Genomic DNA, 17,319 nt, shown 5'->3' with positions numbered 1-17,319 from the left:
CTCTCGAATGAAACACACGTCACTTTACAAATGATGCAGTTCATTTATTCAACTGGAAACAACAGTCAATTCTCAGTGTTGAGCTACTGTATAATAAAACACAGTGGGTTGTATTTCTTTGGTAAAATGATATTATAGCACATTATATATTTAAATAGTTATTATAGTTGTTTTTATGCTTATATATGTTGCATACATTCATATCAATTACATAGTTTATATTTAAATTAAGTCTTATATTATTAAATGAGATCAGTGCATTAACACCATTATAGTTTTTAATATTTTAAAATACATTTTTATAGATTTACTCTACATACTTAGATGATCGTTTAGTGTATGATTTAAAAAAGACTTGGAAGTAGGAACAGTAATGTGAAATGCTGTTATCAGAGATACGATAACATGAAGAATATATTCTATCATAGAATAATAAAATACACCTAAATATGGTGGTTATAGCTAAAGTAAAGTGGCCACCTTTGGGGCTGTTGAGCTGCTTGGTGAGATAAAGTAAACACCAAATAAAGTCAATGTTTGGATCCATTTTTTCCTGCTGGGTTTACTAAAGGCCAACAGTGACACGTGATGTTTCTTAGGCAGGGGCTCTCAGCCGCTGCAAGATTATCATACATTATCCTAACAGGCTGCACTGAGGACTGCAGGAGTTCCCAACAGTGTTGAAAGGTGTAATTACTTCCCTACAGCACTGGTCGGTCAGTCTGTGGAGGAAGTGGCGAGGCAGCCGGCCGCCTCATGCGTAGTAACAGGGTGACACCAGCAGGTCTGTGAGCACCAGCAGCTGATCGTCAGTGAAGCACTGTCGATGCTCCTGCCAGTTGTCGTGATGCGTGCGCCTGAACTCTGACAGCGTCTTCTTCACCGTCATCTGGAGGCAGACAACATGGTCATCGCTTAGAATGACGTAATGACTCACTGTATAACCGTGGCCAGCTCGCACAGGAGTCCAAGACACCATGAAGTCATGAAAGGCACATCCAGAATGCAACACGTTTGAATGATACGATGAAAAAACAGTGGTGCAATTTAAATAACTACATCACTCAAGCACTGTAGCGAAGTGTAATTTTAGATACTTCATTCAAGTCATTTCATATCAAGATTTTACTCAACGAGATAAACGTATTATTTATTTAAACTCCTTTTTACATTTGTTGTGAAAAGGCAAAAATAAGTGCATCTGATTTAAGGCGCTGTTTACTGAAGGTGTGATACACAAAAAATGGGAATAAACCAAAACATTCCTGATGTTGAAAAATGAGCTTTAAGCTTTTCTCAGTGTGGTTAATACATGGCAAAGATTAAAAAAAGCATTGACGCGCTGCGGCACACTGACCTTCATCATTATTTGTTGTGTTTGGTTTTTGATTAAAGTAGAAAACAGTCAATAAACCAGCTGAAATATTAAAATCTTACTCGCTCATGAATGCATCAGTAGTAACAATCCAATAATCTGATTAAACCACTAACTAATGCATAGCTTCACTGACTAGTTTTAAATAATAGATCCCAAATTAAAATAAACCGAATGATTTTCACAAACAGTTTTTCTGACTTTCTCTGTGCCAAACAAAACTAATAAATCACTGACAAAAACAGTTACGATTTAATGCTGAATAAATCAGAGTGAAAACTAATTTAATAATCCATTTTGCCTCTTTTCCTGGTTTTGGTCACAAAGTCAGAAAACTTCAACGGATCAAAATTAAAGAGCAACAAACGTGTTTTTGTTGAGTCATGAATCAATCCTTGAATGTTAAAGTAAATCCTTCAACTTGTAAACAACAACTGATGGTCAAGCAGGATATAACATATTTAATATGTATTTTTATCATAAATGATGGTTTTGATAAGATATGAACTGGTCTTTCTTCTAACTTGAATTAAAAAATGATTGAATAGAGTTAAAACAACACAAATAGAAAACAAGATTCACTCAAGCTGTTTTTCTCATGAAAATATTCTAATATTGCATCTTGGGGAGAAAATGTACATTTATAAGCAACTTGTTTGTTTATCACAATTAGGGCATTTCCATTAAACTCTGCAGTAAAACTCGTGCAATAAGGACGGCGTTGATAGTTTTTATCGCTTCATTTGTTTTGAGGAGCAAAAAAAAGTAGAATAAAGTTAAGAGCAAATAACAGCTCTTGGTAACAGCCACTATCTATTCTTAGAATGACTTGCAAAGTAAATGGTTCCTGTTTTAAAGTGCAAAAACAAATACGCCGCCACTCGCCGCTCTGGAGACACATGATGTAATAGCAGCAAAGAATCCAACAGTCTCCCCAGCAATGGTGTCATTTGTTTGCATTAATTAAAAACTAATGAGGTTATAATAACTTATTGATGTTAAAATGCCAGATGTAACTATTTAAAGGAATTATTTAGAGTGGAACAAGTTTGGAGTGTAAAGTTAGTGTGGTTCAACGAGGACACGAAAACAGGGAGTTAAACTGATGATCACCACAACTGAGGATGTTATCATGACTTAAACATGGAGGACATTCATTTTACATTATGGCCTTCAAACATAACAATTAAATCAGACTGGGAGAGAGGAGGGACAAGGTAACTCCAGCTTAACAATGCAAACTGATTCAGAGAAGATTAGTGAGTATCATTTATTATTCTGGTAGTATAGTATTTAAAGAACTATCCTTTGCAGGAGCCTTTGTAATGGAGCATAAGTCATTTACTTGCAAATATATTTATTCAACTAGATTCAAGTATATTTTTTTTATCATCTCTTTGACTTTGCAACAGGAGAAGCACTGAATTATCATCATCATTGGCTCCACCACCACAGTAATGTATTATTCAAACTCTGCACTACAGATTACATTGTATGTCTTCTTCATGCCTCAAGTAAAGCCAAAGGCACAATTTTCTCCTCAGTTGGACAATGAAATTATATTCTTTCAGCTCACACTGTGTTGAGCGAGATGTTTGTATAAGAGTGAGTGTGTGTGTCTGTGCACGTGTGTGTGTACTAATGTGTGTGTGTGTACAAGTGTGTGTGTGTGTGTGTCTGTGTGTGTCTGTGCACGTGTGTGTACAAGTGTGTGTGTGTGTGTGTGTGTGTGTACCTCTATAGGCTGCGGGTCGTTGAGATGGTCGCTCAGGTCCATCAGGACCTGAGGCATCCAGTCTGGGACGTCGTAGGGGCTCGAAAGGATGCACGCACTGAGGCCGAGCACTCCAGCATGGCGCCGCACCAAGTCTGCGCACGCACACACACACGCACGCACGCACGCACACACACACACACAAACACATTTATGTGCCTGTCACAATCAAACAGCGAGGCAATCACAGTAATACTTGCCCTATTACCCTTTCTTATCCCAGGGGAATTGTGAACCTTGAAATGATTAGGCCAATTTGAACTCTCCAATTGTGTGTGTGTGTGTGTGTGTGTGTGTGTGTGTGTGTGTGTGTGTGTGTGTGTGTGTGTGTGTGTGTGTGTGTGTGTGTGTGTGTGTGTGCGTGTGTGTGTGTGTGTGTGTGTGTGTGTGTGCGTGTGTGTGTGTGCGTGTGTGTGTACCTGTGGAGGCCAGCTCTCCTCTGGCCTTGGGGAGGCGAGTCTGACTCAGCGTCTGGAGCTGTGTCTGCAGACTGAGGTCCAGAGGGAAGAACTGGCACTGCAGTAAACCACTGAGGGTGGTGGCTGCCATGTCCCTCACCTACGGGGAGGAGGAGGGGTGAGGGAGGGACAGCGAGAAAGAGACTGAATTTTCAGGAAAAAAAAGAGACCTGTGAAGATCAGAGCTGACAAATAAAGGATGTGGTGGAAAGCGAGAGGCAGTTTTAGGGCAAGAAACGCATACACAATTTATTAAAAGAGGTGAGTGCAAGGAGATTGGGGGAGAAGTGAGGTACATGGGACAGAGATGAGCAGACGAGGAGGAGGCAGAGGAGGCGGTGGAGGAGGGGTGGATGGATGCTGGGTTGAGCTGAGGTAAAATTCACTTGCAGAACATCGCTGCCTTCCTGCATCACTCTGCATAAATTATGAATAAGCTCTGAGTGACGGCTGACGCATCAAAACAGACAAAGATACACAGACAACGCATTCGCCAGCTGTTCACTTACACAGTTTACCTAATATTACTAAATATTAAGCAAATCTTCGTCATTTAGAGCTTTTTATTCCAACATATAGTGCTTATTGATTTTCATCTGTGCATACAAATCAATGGGAGGAGGCCGGATAAAGAGGGCTTTAAAGGCACACATACACATTGCCTTAGTTGGCCAAGATTGACAATCACATATATGCTTTGCCAATTTATATTATGTAGATTTTATTGATATAATATAAAGTATATATATATATATATGATTTTTAGATTGGTTAAATTACAACCAGCTACAAAGCAGTGGCTGCGCACTAACCCTGTAACCACAGAAGAAGAGAAATGCACAAAAAACAGGGAAATAAATTATGAGCCGAGCAGTGAAGGCAGAGGGTTAGTTTTAAGCAATAACACTGAATCGAGGAGAAAGATTAAGATTTAGTGAGGAGAGGCTGGAGGACAATAAGTGGCCATTTATAATCCTGGTGACAATTACACCTCACAGAGGGGGGGGGGGGTGTTTGCTGCCTCTTGTGCGTGCGCTACCTCGAGCTGCTCGTCCAGCAACAGCTGCATCACCAGCTTTTGGATGCGGAGCACCTCAGCAGGCACGCTGAGCAGGGTAAACAAGTTGTAGAAAACCATGATCTGGAGGTAGGTCAGCACTGAGAAGCGAGCGTGCCACGACCTGCTGCCTGCCATCTACAGAGAGAATAGGGAGTGAGATAAAGAAGGAGACAAAGATGGGTTGAGGTTTGCACAGAATCCCTGAAGCCCCAAAACATGTTTCTGTGTATCCTGACACAAACAAAATAATCTATAGTGGACATATGGTGTTATGTTGTATACACAGGATTCATACATTGTGTGTCCAAGTTATTATCTTGTCAGTAGACGATAATTACCTTCGACCAAGTATGTTTTTTTAATTCTGCGTTTATTTGTTTGTTAGCAGCACTGCGCTAAAACTACTGGACATGTTATTGCTAGACTTGGTTGACTGATTCAATATGGGTCATGAAAGACCCTGTTACATTTTTGGTGCAGATCCAGATCAGGGGGCGGATCCAGGAACCTTTGTTTAACTTTTCTTTTTCTTTTCTTTCAGACAGGGCGTTTCTCTACATTTTTTAATGTCTGAGTTCTGTTTAGGGGAGTGATCTTTACGAGTATCTGAAATATGTTGCAAATCCAAATAGAAATAAGCGTCATCCTTTGCGGACCATGAGTGTCTGCACAACCTCTCACAGCTGTTGTGATATCTCAGTCTGGACCGACTTGACCGACAGTACCATCAACGGAGCTGTGCCTCTAGGGTCATGCTGCTGCATATTTAATAGACAAGAGACTGCAGTGATGGAAGGGGCTATGTAGATCCAGACCTCATCACTGACTTCATCCCTGATCCGTCACGGTGCATAGTCTCGGGAACATGCACAGGTGTAGACGGATATTAGTTAAGTGCGTTGAAAATGGTCTCACACATAAAGAAAAAAGAATTAAGAGCCGTATTAGCTTAGCTGCACGGAGATCCCAGGTGGTCTATCACACAGATGGCAATGACTTCACAGAAGATGGGATTTCTCAGAAGCATCAAATTAATCTGGCAACTCAGTGCATACATTAATGAGGCGGATTGATGGCTTCTCACGAAAAATCCTTTGGCTCAGTGCCGGCTAAACGAACAGTCATCAGAAAGTTACTGGAGGCGACAGAAGCATTAGAAGAACATGCATTAACACAATTTTAAAAAAAAGGCTGTTCCCTCGGTTTCCAGTCTACATGCTTAGCTAAATGATCTGTGTCTTAGCAGTAGCTTCACATTCAGCATGCAGATGTGAGTTCTGTTGATATTTTTATTTCACATCACAGAAAGAAGTAGTGCAAGCATATTTCCCAAAATGTCAACCTTTATATAGAGCAACACGCGGGCTCTTCTTCCTACAAGATAAAAAGGATTAGTTCGACAATATGAAAACAGCGCATGCTTCATTTCTTGCTGTGAGTTAAATGACAACACAACACACAACTTTTCACATCTGCAGACTGAATATGAAGAAAAGGATGATTTAGCTCACAGGAAGAAATAAAGAATCTCCTCTAATGTCAACCTTTTTCTTTTAATGGTAAACATGGCAATGCTTTCTAATCCTGGCCGCCATCTAATGCGGAGCTGTATCCGCGATGGTGAGATATTCTGACAGCATTGGAGAGAAGAAAATTTCTCCGCAGGGTTCCTGCTCACTTACAAAACTCGCAGCAGAAATATACTGTAAGCATCACAAAGTAAGCAAATTAAAATAGCACAGGTTGTTTTTAGTCGAACAACACCTTGGGCACCATTTGGCTCTGAACGCTGACAGCAGGCAGGTGGGCAAGTGTGTGTGTGTGTGTGTGTGTGTGTGTGTGCGTATTACCTCTTCCAGTGCTGCCAGAACCAGAGGGATGTGCTCGGGATACAGCAGGCCCTGGGACATGAGAGAGAGACACGTGCGCGCATCCTGCTTCATCTCATCATAGCTCTCATCAATCTCCACCGGGGCAATCTGCAGGGAGAGAGAAACAGTGAGAGAGATGGAGAGAGGTAGGAAAGACACAGCTACGCACTTTGAGTAAATGAAGAGAGAAATTGAGTTTAATGGGCAAGTAAGATTGAGTGGGTATTAATGCTGTGCTGGGACCTGTGTGTGTGTACTGTGTGTTTGTGTACGTGTTAATACTGTGTGTGTGTGTGTGTTGTTACCTTGAAGAGCAGGGGCAGGAGCTGCAGTTGCTGCTGAACAGGAGTGGTAAAAGTTCGCCCTGCGCTCGCCATCAACCATTTCAACACTGCAAATAGCGCACATACACACACATACATAGACAGACACACACACAACATACACAGGAGATTTGGGATTGCTGCCAAGTAATAAAAACAGACTTGGTGCTGTGACCTTTCTGAGTTGATCTGATAATATAACACAATCTATCATGATTTAGCGTCTAATGATTTGGATAATTTCATAACTAGATATTTATCTGTATCAAGGAGATTAGAGTAATAACAGAAGCTGAAAGAGCAACAATGCACAAATGTTAATATGAGCACTGAGATCTAAATTCCCTCTTTGGTATCGCACCACGGGAAGTCTTGATCTAATATGAAATATCTTTAAATATATTTTATATTTTCAGTCTTAAATAATTCCACACACCTACTGCTTGCTCAGTCTTGTAATTAGTACACATTTTAACATTTTCACAGATTTTCTCCTTGGCAGAGATATGTGCCATTCTAGTTTTTATTTCATTTTTCTGCATGAGGCTCCAAAGACAGATCCTCCCTGAGAGTGATATCAATCTGGTGGAAAATATTTAATCCTTTATTTATTTTTGAAAAGCTACAATTAACTTCAATTTAAATGTACTAAGGTCGTATTTTTTTGTTTTGTTTGTTTGAGTCCCAGCAGGTCACTAACAACTAATTCCCAAAATTGTATTCTCAAATTGAAGCTATGGCTTAAGTGAACACCTCTATTATATTATAATTTATTTGACTCCAACAGGATTTAATTAAATCGTTCTGCAAGGTTCTTTTTTCAAATATTCAAATATTAAAGGGTCAGATCATATTGCAAAAATAAGTATTTTTCTTTAGACAAATCCAGGTGCATTCAGTCACGCAGATAACTTCGGCTCCATTCAAATATATGAACATTTTTTTATTTCTTCCACCACTTTTGAAAATGATGGAAATGAAATTCTTCCAATACTGTGAGCACAAACTATGAATGTCCACCAAGAAATCATCATGTGCACGTCTACAGACCACTGGAGAGGAGTAATATGTTTAAAATATGTTTTAATAAGAACTAACCCTTTGATTTGAACATTTGAAAAACACTGAACTAATAGTTTATTTAACTCTATTTGTGCTGAGCCTGTCATTTACTTGAAAACTAAACAGTGATTAAATCTACTACAAATCACTGCACGATGTGAAAAAAACTGAATTTGACTCCTTTCCTTAACTAAGACTGAGTGTCCTGAAAGCCCCCCCCCCACCTTGAAATTCCCTGTGACCCACGCCTCGCTTCCTTCAAAGTAGAATTCAATGGTAGAATCAATAAGGGATCACAGCTTTTAAATTGTTTCATCTGGCTTCAGTGTGTCTGTCGGTTTCATGAGGAGAACAAGCTGTCCTGATATAACTTTCTTTTCCTCCTCTGTCACCCTCTGTCCCTGTCCTACATCATGTTCACCCTCCACACACTTTACATGCTCGCTTCCACATTCTGACCCGTCTTAAGCAGCTTGACAGCCTGGGTGCGCTCGTCCGTCTCCTGGGTGTTCTCCTCGTGGACGTGGTTGCGGATCTCCAGCTCCGATGTGAGGGGCTTGAGCCGCTCGAGGACCCGGGTGACAAACTCTGCCACATGGGGGGAGGAGGTGGAGAGGGTGTGGGGCAGGGCCACGTCGATCATGAAGATATAGGTCAGGACACTGGAGAGGGAAAGAGGGGAACAAAGGGGGTAAGGAAGGAGAGGAAAGAAACAAAGAAGAGGGGGGCAGTGGAGGAAGACATGCAGACAAATAAAGAGGCTTAACATTGAACAGCCCAAACAGTACACACTAGATAATAAGATTGTCATGATTATATAAACCAGAGGAAGTAACGCAGAGGTTATTTGGTACCTGCCGATACGTTCCCTGACATTCTTGTACACCTGGGTGAGTTTGGGCTCCAGGTAAGCCAGGAGCCGGTGTAGCAGCTCAGCAACTCTCCACTGCTGCTGGGCCAGACCTCCCTGAAGCACATACAGCAAACTGACAGAGAGAAACGGGGAGAGAGGGGGGTACTGTGTTACTGCGGCACTTCAGCTCGCCATACGTCAGCTCGGGTTACAACAGCAGCCAGAAATAAGAAACCTCTGAAATACTGTAGATGACATAAACACAGACTTGTGCATGTACAGCACTTATTCATTCTCGCTGACACACACACATAAACACGAACGTGTGTACCTGGCATCCCGGAACGAGCCGCCCTCTCCACTGAGGGGGCTCTCCATCAGCAGCTCAAACAGCCAGTGGAGTTTCCTGGGGTCCCGGCCCTCCTATTGGACGACGGCCAAAACAAAATAAAAGCTTACTTGTGGAAACATTGGGAGCATGCATTTGCACACTTGAGTTGCTGTGTGCACATAGTCCCCGTACATTTACTTCCAACTGAAACAAAGAGTAGTCCCTGGTTCAAAATGGTGGATGTATTATTAAATCGTAGAAAGAATTACCTCACCTTCCCACACAAAAACTAAGGAACAGATTCCCATAAAACTTGGTTGAAGGATGTGATATGGGTCAGGGAAGATCCAATTTAATTCTGGTGCAGATCCAGATAAAGGGGAATTGATCTTTTTTATTTTCTTGACCATTGTGCAATTGGGGGTTTTCCACCATTTTCTCAGAGAAAAATTAATGGATCTTGATGAAAAAAAAAAACCTGGCACATTTAGGGAACAGATTACTATGAATTCGTAAAACAGTCTCAAGTCTCATTTATAGTTACTATGGTTAATTACTGACATTACTGACTTCTAGGGCCAATCAGATTTCAGCTGGAGCCAATGCCCCCCGGCCCCTGCCCCTAGATCCGCCCCTGAGAGGCACTAACAGTTTACAGCCATGTTTGTTGGCTGCAGTGCTGCTTTCAGCTAGATGCCAACTTGGCAACAGGCTGACAGTGACAATATTGACATGCTGACGTTTAGTAGGCGTAATGTTTATCATTGTTACCATCTTAATTTAGCATGTTAGCATTCTAACATGTGCTAATTAGCGCTAAACACAAAATATGATTGACGCTGGTGGGAAAGCCGTTAGGTATTAGATCATATGCAAATTGAACAAATTGCCAGAGCCATTAAGATAAAGCATGGCCCATAATGCTTGAAGATAATTTCGTTGGCAATCCCTTAGTGTTTGGCATATTTCAGTGGTGGACAAACTGACACAGCATTACCATCCCTGGATCTATGCCACTACATGGTTAAAAAATATGTTTGTGCTGTAAATTGTCTTTTTTTTTAAATCTCATCTTCCCTTGAATGTTTGTTTTGATTGATTTTCAATCTTCTTAATCTTTTACATGAAAAATAAACAGATCAATTCCCTGATTCTTCAATGAGCTCTGTTGCATGGGGAGCTGTTAAGTACGCATGTGAGCATATACTCACACAGGCGGTGGCGATGCAGGTGCCCCAGTCTGTGTAGGTTTCCACTGTGATGTTGGTTAATGCAGTTCTGATCAAAGGGCACAAAAGCTGCCATAACCCGTCCACCTGAGCATGTGCACGCGCGCGCGCGCACACGCACACACACACACACACACACACACACACAATAATGAAAGTTTTTATTAATATTGACTTTTCTTATCAAAAACCGCAGTTTGTATTTGTCGTGTGTGTGTGTGTGTGTGTGTGTGTGTGTGTGTGTGTGTGTGTGTGTGTGTCTCCAGTACCTTGCTGAAACTCCAGAGTTTGCTGCCTCTGATTAGTCCTGCAGTAATCTCACACACACAGCGCTGCGAGCTCTCATGGGGGTCGCTGGCGAGCTGCTCGAGGTGAGGCCATAGTAACGGCAGGAACACGTCACCATAGTTACGAAACAGCCCCTGTCAATCAAATGTGAGCATGAGAGTTCGTTCTGTGTGGAGAGACCAAGGCCTTTTTTTTTCTAACCAAAGAAAGATAAATTACAGCCATTTGTTTGACGCAAGAGAAGTGTCAGCTGACTGACGGAGCACGATGAATCACAGCAGCTGATGACACACATTCCAGATCTGCGGAGTTCAATTCAGCCTTGGCTGATTGCGGGTGTGCTGTGTCACTTCTCTGTAAAAGGTTTGCCAGATCGATTGGGGACGAGAATTTAAATTGCACCTTGAAGAGACAGAAGCGTCGAGGGTTGAAGCTGTCTTTTCCTTTCCGATCCTCCAGAGACAGAAACTCTATAAGCTGGTCAATAAACTCTGGGTCTGAGAAATATTCAAAGATGATCTTTTCCCCCTGAGTGACACAAAGAATCACACACAGATGTAATAATAGTAGAACAGAGGCACCAGTGAGGGGTTTTATGTGTGCAACAACAGAACGAGCACGCACCTCACTCATCTCCTCATACGGCAGGTCATCTTTTGGCTTTTCAGAAGCTGCATAGATCATCATTTCTCTGAAAGGAGCGGGAGACAAAGAATGGGCTGCTGTGATTTATAGATAACAATGCACAGGAAAAAAATATGGATAGACACATACTGTCTTCACATAAGCAGCAAGGATAAATGAATGATTAAAAAGTCAGTTAGTCAGCAAACCATCCGCATACCAAGACAGGCAGCCGGCCCTCCACCTATACATCAATGCCTCTATCTAGGCCAGGCAGTAAGTCGTTCAGTCAACCTTATCTAGGCCAGGCTGTGACAGGAAGTCAGTTCAACATCCTGCTAGTTATCCTGCTCGAAGTTCGACGTGAATTTAGCCACAAAGATAAGTATCAAATCAAGCAGACAGTTAAGTCAATCAGCTGTTTAGCTCCATCCAACTTAGCAGTTAATCAGCCTTCCAGTTTCTAAATCCACCGGCTCAACCGTCGGTCATTCTCTTTACCTCGGCCACAAGTAGTATCCCCAGTGTGTTTTCTCCACATACAGCTGAGAGTCCCACTGTTCCTGACTGAGGGGTAGATTGTTGCCATTGTACTGCAGCCAGCGATTGGCCTCGCGGTCCCCTACACACAAACCCTCGGGATCCTCTACACCACCTAGAAACATATTACAAAGACACATACAGACACATACAGTAACAATGTGTGATGAGTAACAGCAGAAAAGACATTGTATTTCAAGTTATTCATCTTTTAATGGAAAGCAAATGTAAACATATATTCTAGTCACACTAATAACTTGTGTGACCAATGAAATCGTTCTCCCTTCTGGTGCAGCTACGGGTCAGGGGCAAATTCAGAATTTATTTTCCCTCTTTCTTTAACTTTGCAAGACAGGGTCATGCTTATAGATGGATTTTTTAGAGAATAAATAATAGCTCTTGATGAACAAAATCAGGCACGGTCAAAATGTTCTGTGTTCCTGTCTCACCCCTCTACAAAATTAATGTTTTCTTTGCAGAATCCTCTAATAAACAAACAAAAGGACTCATAAACATAACCTCCTTTTGTGGAGGTAATAAACAAAAACTAGAAATAACACTGTTTATCGTGTGTGCGCATACTCACTGATATCTGCCGGCTTCACTGTCTCTTTCTTTCGTGGTCGTTTCAGTTGTTTCAGGATCCCGGCCATTGCTGAGATCGCCACCTGAAAGAGAAAGAACGAAAGAGAAAGAGAAAGTGAACGAGACAGAAAAAATAGAAAGATTGGATATACAGGAGTAAAGCCACATATTTTGAGAGAAGTTTGCCATCGTCTCCCAGAGTTGAGGCCACAAAGTGACCCTGAGATACAATTTGATCCAGATCTACAGGTAGCACACTTTAATTGGAGCCCCACATAAACACAGTGGCTGCTCGGGGTCCAGTCGAAAAGTGCTTCAGGCATTTAAAGTGCTGTCTGTACATTTTTCCTAATCACGTTAGTGGGTAGGGATATGCACTGGTCTGACTTTATTCGCTTTACTTTTTAACTAACATAACTTCTGATAAATACTAAATATGAATTTATGTTAAGTATTATAACCAATATAACCCTATAATTCCACAATTTATTATAGGAAAAATGATTTATTTTCTTGGGAGGGTTAACAGAACCTCAAATATGTTGCTGATTAGCAACAAAATTGACTATATTTTCACTATTATTTTTGTTTTATTTGTCCTAGCACCTTTAGGACAAAAATGTTTGCAAGTGGCGTGACATTGAGAAGAACCATCTGCCTTCCAACCATGTAACTCCAGTCCCAATCATCAATAACATCTGTGGTCAAACAGAATGTTAATATTTTTGCATATCTTTCCAGCATGACATTTGTGTCTATGACGTTTGATATAAACTTCTTGTTGCAAGCAATCAACCATAAAAAAAAGCTTTTAGTAATGCTCGTCTCTGCCCTTGTAACCCAGTGAAAAATAAAATACTTAGACCGTTCAACTTTTGTCCACACAAACACAACATCAGATTGACACACACAGCTGCAGACCTTGCGTATGCTGATGGAGTCATGTATGAGGCTTTGTGTGAAGAAGAGGACAGCGTCAGGGGGCAGCGGGTGATCATCTCTCAGCAGGAGAGACAGAAGGTCTGTGGCCATGTGCTCGAACTTCCAAGGCCTGAAACAACAAGCACACACACACACATTAGGAACATTAGTTATCTTTGTCATTTAAATCCTGAAATATTAATAACAATAAATTGGCATATAGTGTTAATGCATTTGCAGGTGGAGAGAAAACCTACAGGTCTCTGTCTTCAAGGCAATCCAAGAGGTCATTGACCAGCTTCTCGTACTTCCTGTAAAAAGGAAAGAAAAAAAGTCGTACTACCAACACACTTATGGTTAAAAGAAATGAATAAATGCAAAAATGGTTTCCAGCTATTATGCAACCTTGAGAAAAGCTAAGCGTATTGAAACTGAATGAGTAATAGCAACTACAGTGATGCAGTTAATACTCATACCTAGCAGCCACCACGTTTCTGATTCGCTGACGCTGGAGCCCCTCTTTCAGCTCCTCTAAGGACGGTGCCTCGAAGCAAGGCACAGGATTTTCAGACTGTGCGATTTCATTGGCTATTTCTACACATCTCTCGGATACCTAGAAGAGGAGGTGGGCAAATTAGAAAAAAATAGCGAGATGAGGGTCATGTTTTGACTGCAATCGGACACGTTGCTCACTGTAAAATAGATCCCGATAGTGTCCTGCTGGCGGTTGATCCGGTCAATGATTTCATCCAGCAGTGCACCGATGGAGGGCTTCTCCAGGGTCATGGTGGGCGACAGGCCACAGCGGACCAGAGCAGGCCACACCTCCCCGACACAGGTCCAGTCTCTCACACTGGCCAGAAACACACCACTATGAACCCCCAGCAGGCAGTACAGAGCCCCCTGAGAGACACACACACACACACACACACACACACACACACACACACACACACACACACACACACACACACACACACACACACACACACACACACACACACAGGCAAATTTAATATGATCGATGATGAAAAACAGGAGTTAGGACTGGATAACTCTAGACCACATATGTCCGAAGGGTCTGATCATGGTGAATCCCATTTTAAATTCATCACAAAAATCGTTGTTGATGTTGATGTGTCATCTGTAAAAGAAAATAAAGTTCACACAATTTAAAGGTAATTTCCTAGGTCTAAACTAAAAACACAGTTTTCTTGGATTGGACTCCCCTGACAAACTATCAATTTTGGGGGGGAATTCTTCAGGTTTTACAAAATCAATCCCACTTGAGGCCACATCTCTTTTAAAGTAAACATACTGTTTTAAGATAAAACCAGTACATTGTAAATCCCATGTATGTGAGCAACCAAACCGCCAACACTGAAATAGCAGAGTGCTCTCATGTATATTTTAATATTAGATATTTCTTTGGGACTGGCAATAGTCTACCACACACAGTGGTGTTTTGAAGAGAACTTGTCAGTGCTCGTCTAAAGTGAGAATTCCGTGGACTTTGCTCCTGGCTAGTAGCACCCTCAAGGAACTCAGGAGATTAAATATGAAAACAAACAGTAAAGCCTGGTCTTCCTTTTGTAATACAAGAATAATGATGCTCCTTTCCTTATGAATGAGGGTTTTTTTGTCTGAAACCTGTAAGATTTTGCATTAGCATTTGTGACCATCAATGTGTTATGGCATTAGAATGACATTATGTATAATAACAATAATAAATTGTATTTTTATTTTCAAAATAGAGTTAACAATGTGCTTCACAGAACAGGTAAAACAATGAACGCAATCGGAAAAAAAAGACAGTCGGTATAAATCTTAAATATGTAATTTGTAAAAGTAAAATTAAATGAATAAAACTCAAGCATCACACTAGATCAAAGAAAATGAGTAATAGATGGGTAAGTCTTTGGAAGAGTGTTAAAAGACACTGTTGTTTGTTCCCTGATTTCACCCTCTGTCGCCAGTCTGCGAGAAAGTCAACAGGAAGTGGCCTGCAGCCCTCAGGCTACCGGCAGAAATGTAAGCAGAGAAAAGGGAAGCGATGTATGTTGGGGCCAGTCATACGTCCACCTCAAAACAAGCAGTAAAACTTTAAAATCAATACTGAGGGCCACAGGTAACCAGGGCAGCAAGGGCACACAGTCATAAGCCAACTTCAAATTTCAGCACCATGGACAGTGACCAGTGTGAACAACTGTATTTGCGTGCACGTGTGTGTGTGTGTGTGTGTGTGTGTGTGTGTGTGTGTGTGTGTGTGTGTGTGTGTGTGTGTGTGCATGTACCTTGAACTGCTGTTGCGTGGTGGTGGTGTGCTGTGGTGAAAGCAGTTGAAGGATTCTGGGAATAAGGTCTCTGTAGGAGAAGCTATAGATTCCCAGCGCAGCTATCAGCACATTCTGGGCCCTGCTACGTACCTGCAAGGACACACACACACACAGATATACATACATACATTCTCAATTAATTTCTTTCCTACGAGATATTTACATTCATGCCACCAGGAAAATGGAAAGCAGAAGATGCTCTGATTGTATTTTTTTCTACTAAAATAAATGAACAAATTAATGAATGTGTGTTTTGTCGTACCTGACTGTAAGTGCTTGTAGAAAGCAGCAGCAGATCGCAGAGCAGCTCCTGATGAACCACTTTATATTCACTGCCCTCCACCACCAGCTTCCTCATCTATTTACACAGAAACACACATTCTTTAAAAATTCAGAAAACAGCAGGTTCTGACTAAGAATGACAGAATTTACTTTATGTGCATGTGATCACAGCTGCATCTGTGATCCTGCAGAGAGTGCGTGTGTTGTTAACCTCATGCTGGAGTAACACCCGGTCAATGAGCAGGGCTCTAATGTGCTGTTTTTTTCCATGGAGCTGCAAAAGGAAAAGGCAACGTACTTAAATCTCCATTGAAACTGAAAAGAAATCAGTGACCTTGTGCACTTTTCCAGCTCACCTTGTTTTCCATGGACTTCTTGACGAGGGTGAAGCTTTTCCAGCGTGAATCAAACTCCTTCTTGTGGGTGCCTCGGAAAAACATGAGGTCGTTGATGATCTGCAGTCAGAGAGATGGATAAAGGATGCTGTGAGACCTGACTTGGGCCAAACGGAGGCTGGAATAATAACATCTTCATAGATGGAAAAACACATGGAGTTAACACCTTAATGATGACAAACAGGGACTTTATGTCATCCTCCGAGTGCTCCAAGATGTGATCTGGATGAGGACAAGGGGATAAAGTAATGAAGTTAGTTAACTTAGATGTGGGAGCAGGGCCACACCACACCTCGAATCACATGTCAAGCTCACATACACCAGATTAATCCATCAAGCTCTGTTTATCTCAGATTCTTTGACCCATTCTTACATTTTCTTGATTAAGGAGAAAAGAAGAGAACAAGGAAAAAGCCCTGCCCATATCTATTCAGTCACTTTAATTTATCACTACCCACACCCCTTCATCCTTTCTTCCCTCATCCCTTCATCCACCTTCACTGATCCCAACCCTCATTCCTTCATCCTCCTTCCTTCATCCTTACTCTTGTCCCTTCATCCTCCTTCCTGCAGCCCGACCTGAATACGTTCACCATTTCTTACCTTATCCCTACCCGCATCTCTTCATCCTCCTTCTCTCATCGCTACCATCATCTCTTCCCTACCTCCCTCATCCCTTCTCATTTATTTGGTGCATACCTCTTGCATGTCACATATTTCAATCTCCATTCAAACCATTAAATCACACATTGTTGGGGCGTGGTCCTTGCTAGTGAATGTGAATTACAATTACATTCAGCGCATAGAGAGGAGTTAAGAGCCGGAGTCTAGTGGAGTTAAATTCTTCACTCACGTAGAAGAAGTCTCATGGTTTGGTAGATGGACACTCTGTAATTCTCCCGTGAATCATCTGGAGGGGAGGACATGCACAGACATAGAATAGAGGATGATCCACGTTATCACGCACTAAAACTGCTGGTTTGTGTGTTATGTCTCCAATTGATTGCATTTT

The 17,319-nt window shown here is 41.5% G+C and overlaps 1 protein-coding gene across 1 annotated transcript in view; it reads right to left on the bottom strand.

Moving 5' to 3' along the window:
• Positions 1–22: 22 nt before the first annotated feature.
• The window catches only part of LOC109626950 (proteasome activator complex subunit 4B-like), a 35,341-nt gene continuing 18,044 nt past the window's right edge, over positions 23–17,319 (bottom strand). The window contains exons 23-47 of the mRNA XM_020083219.2: positions 17,161–17,217; positions 16,474–16,529; positions 16,269–16,367; positions 16,124–16,186; positions 15,893–15,988; positions 15,589–15,720; positions 13,988–14,197; positions 13,771–13,907; positions 13,552–13,605; positions 13,295–13,424; positions 12,375–12,456; positions 11,750–11,903; positions 11,249–11,315; positions 11,027–11,152; positions 10,606–10,758; positions 10,319–10,423; positions 9,108–9,199; positions 8,778–8,909; positions 8,383–8,585; positions 6,844–6,929; positions 6,518–6,646; positions 4,647–4,802; positions 3,569–3,707; positions 3,111–3,244; positions 23–889 (exon numbers count right to left, since the gene is read on the bottom strand). Of these exons, the coding sequence (XP_019938778.2) occupies positions 755–889; positions 3,111–3,244; positions 3,569–3,707; positions 4,647–4,802; positions 6,518–6,646; positions 6,844–6,929; positions 8,383–8,585; positions 8,778–8,909; positions 9,108–9,199; positions 10,319–10,423; positions 10,606–10,758; positions 11,027–11,152; positions 11,249–11,315; positions 11,750–11,903; positions 12,375–12,456; positions 13,295–13,424; positions 13,552–13,605; positions 13,771–13,907; positions 13,988–14,197; positions 15,589–15,720; positions 15,893–15,988; positions 16,124–16,186; positions 16,269–16,367; positions 16,474–16,529; positions 17,161–17,217 (2,927 nt within the window). The 3' untranslated portion in view covers positions 23–754. The remainder of the gene's footprint in view (positions 890–3,110; positions 3,245–3,568; positions 3,708–4,646; positions 4,803–6,517; positions 6,647–6,843; positions 6,930–8,382; positions 8,586–8,777; positions 8,910–9,107; positions 9,200–10,318; positions 10,424–10,605; positions 10,759–11,026; positions 11,153–11,248; positions 11,316–11,749; positions 11,904–12,374; positions 12,457–13,294; positions 13,425–13,551; positions 13,606–13,770; positions 13,908–13,987; positions 14,198–15,588; positions 15,721–15,892; positions 15,989–16,123; positions 16,187–16,268; positions 16,368–16,473; positions 16,530–17,160; positions 17,218–17,319) is intronic.

This window comes from Paralichthys olivaceus, chromosome 21 (assembly GCF_024713975.1).
Source record: "Paralichthys olivaceus isolate ysfri-2021 chromosome 21, ASM2471397v2, whole genome shotgun sequence".
In the NCBI taxonomy this organism is placed as follows: domain Eukaryota; kingdom Metazoa; phylum Chordata; class Actinopteri; order Pleuronectiformes; family Paralichthyidae; genus Paralichthys; species Paralichthys olivaceus.
This window is presented reverse-complemented; position numbering and strand designations above follow the sequence as displayed.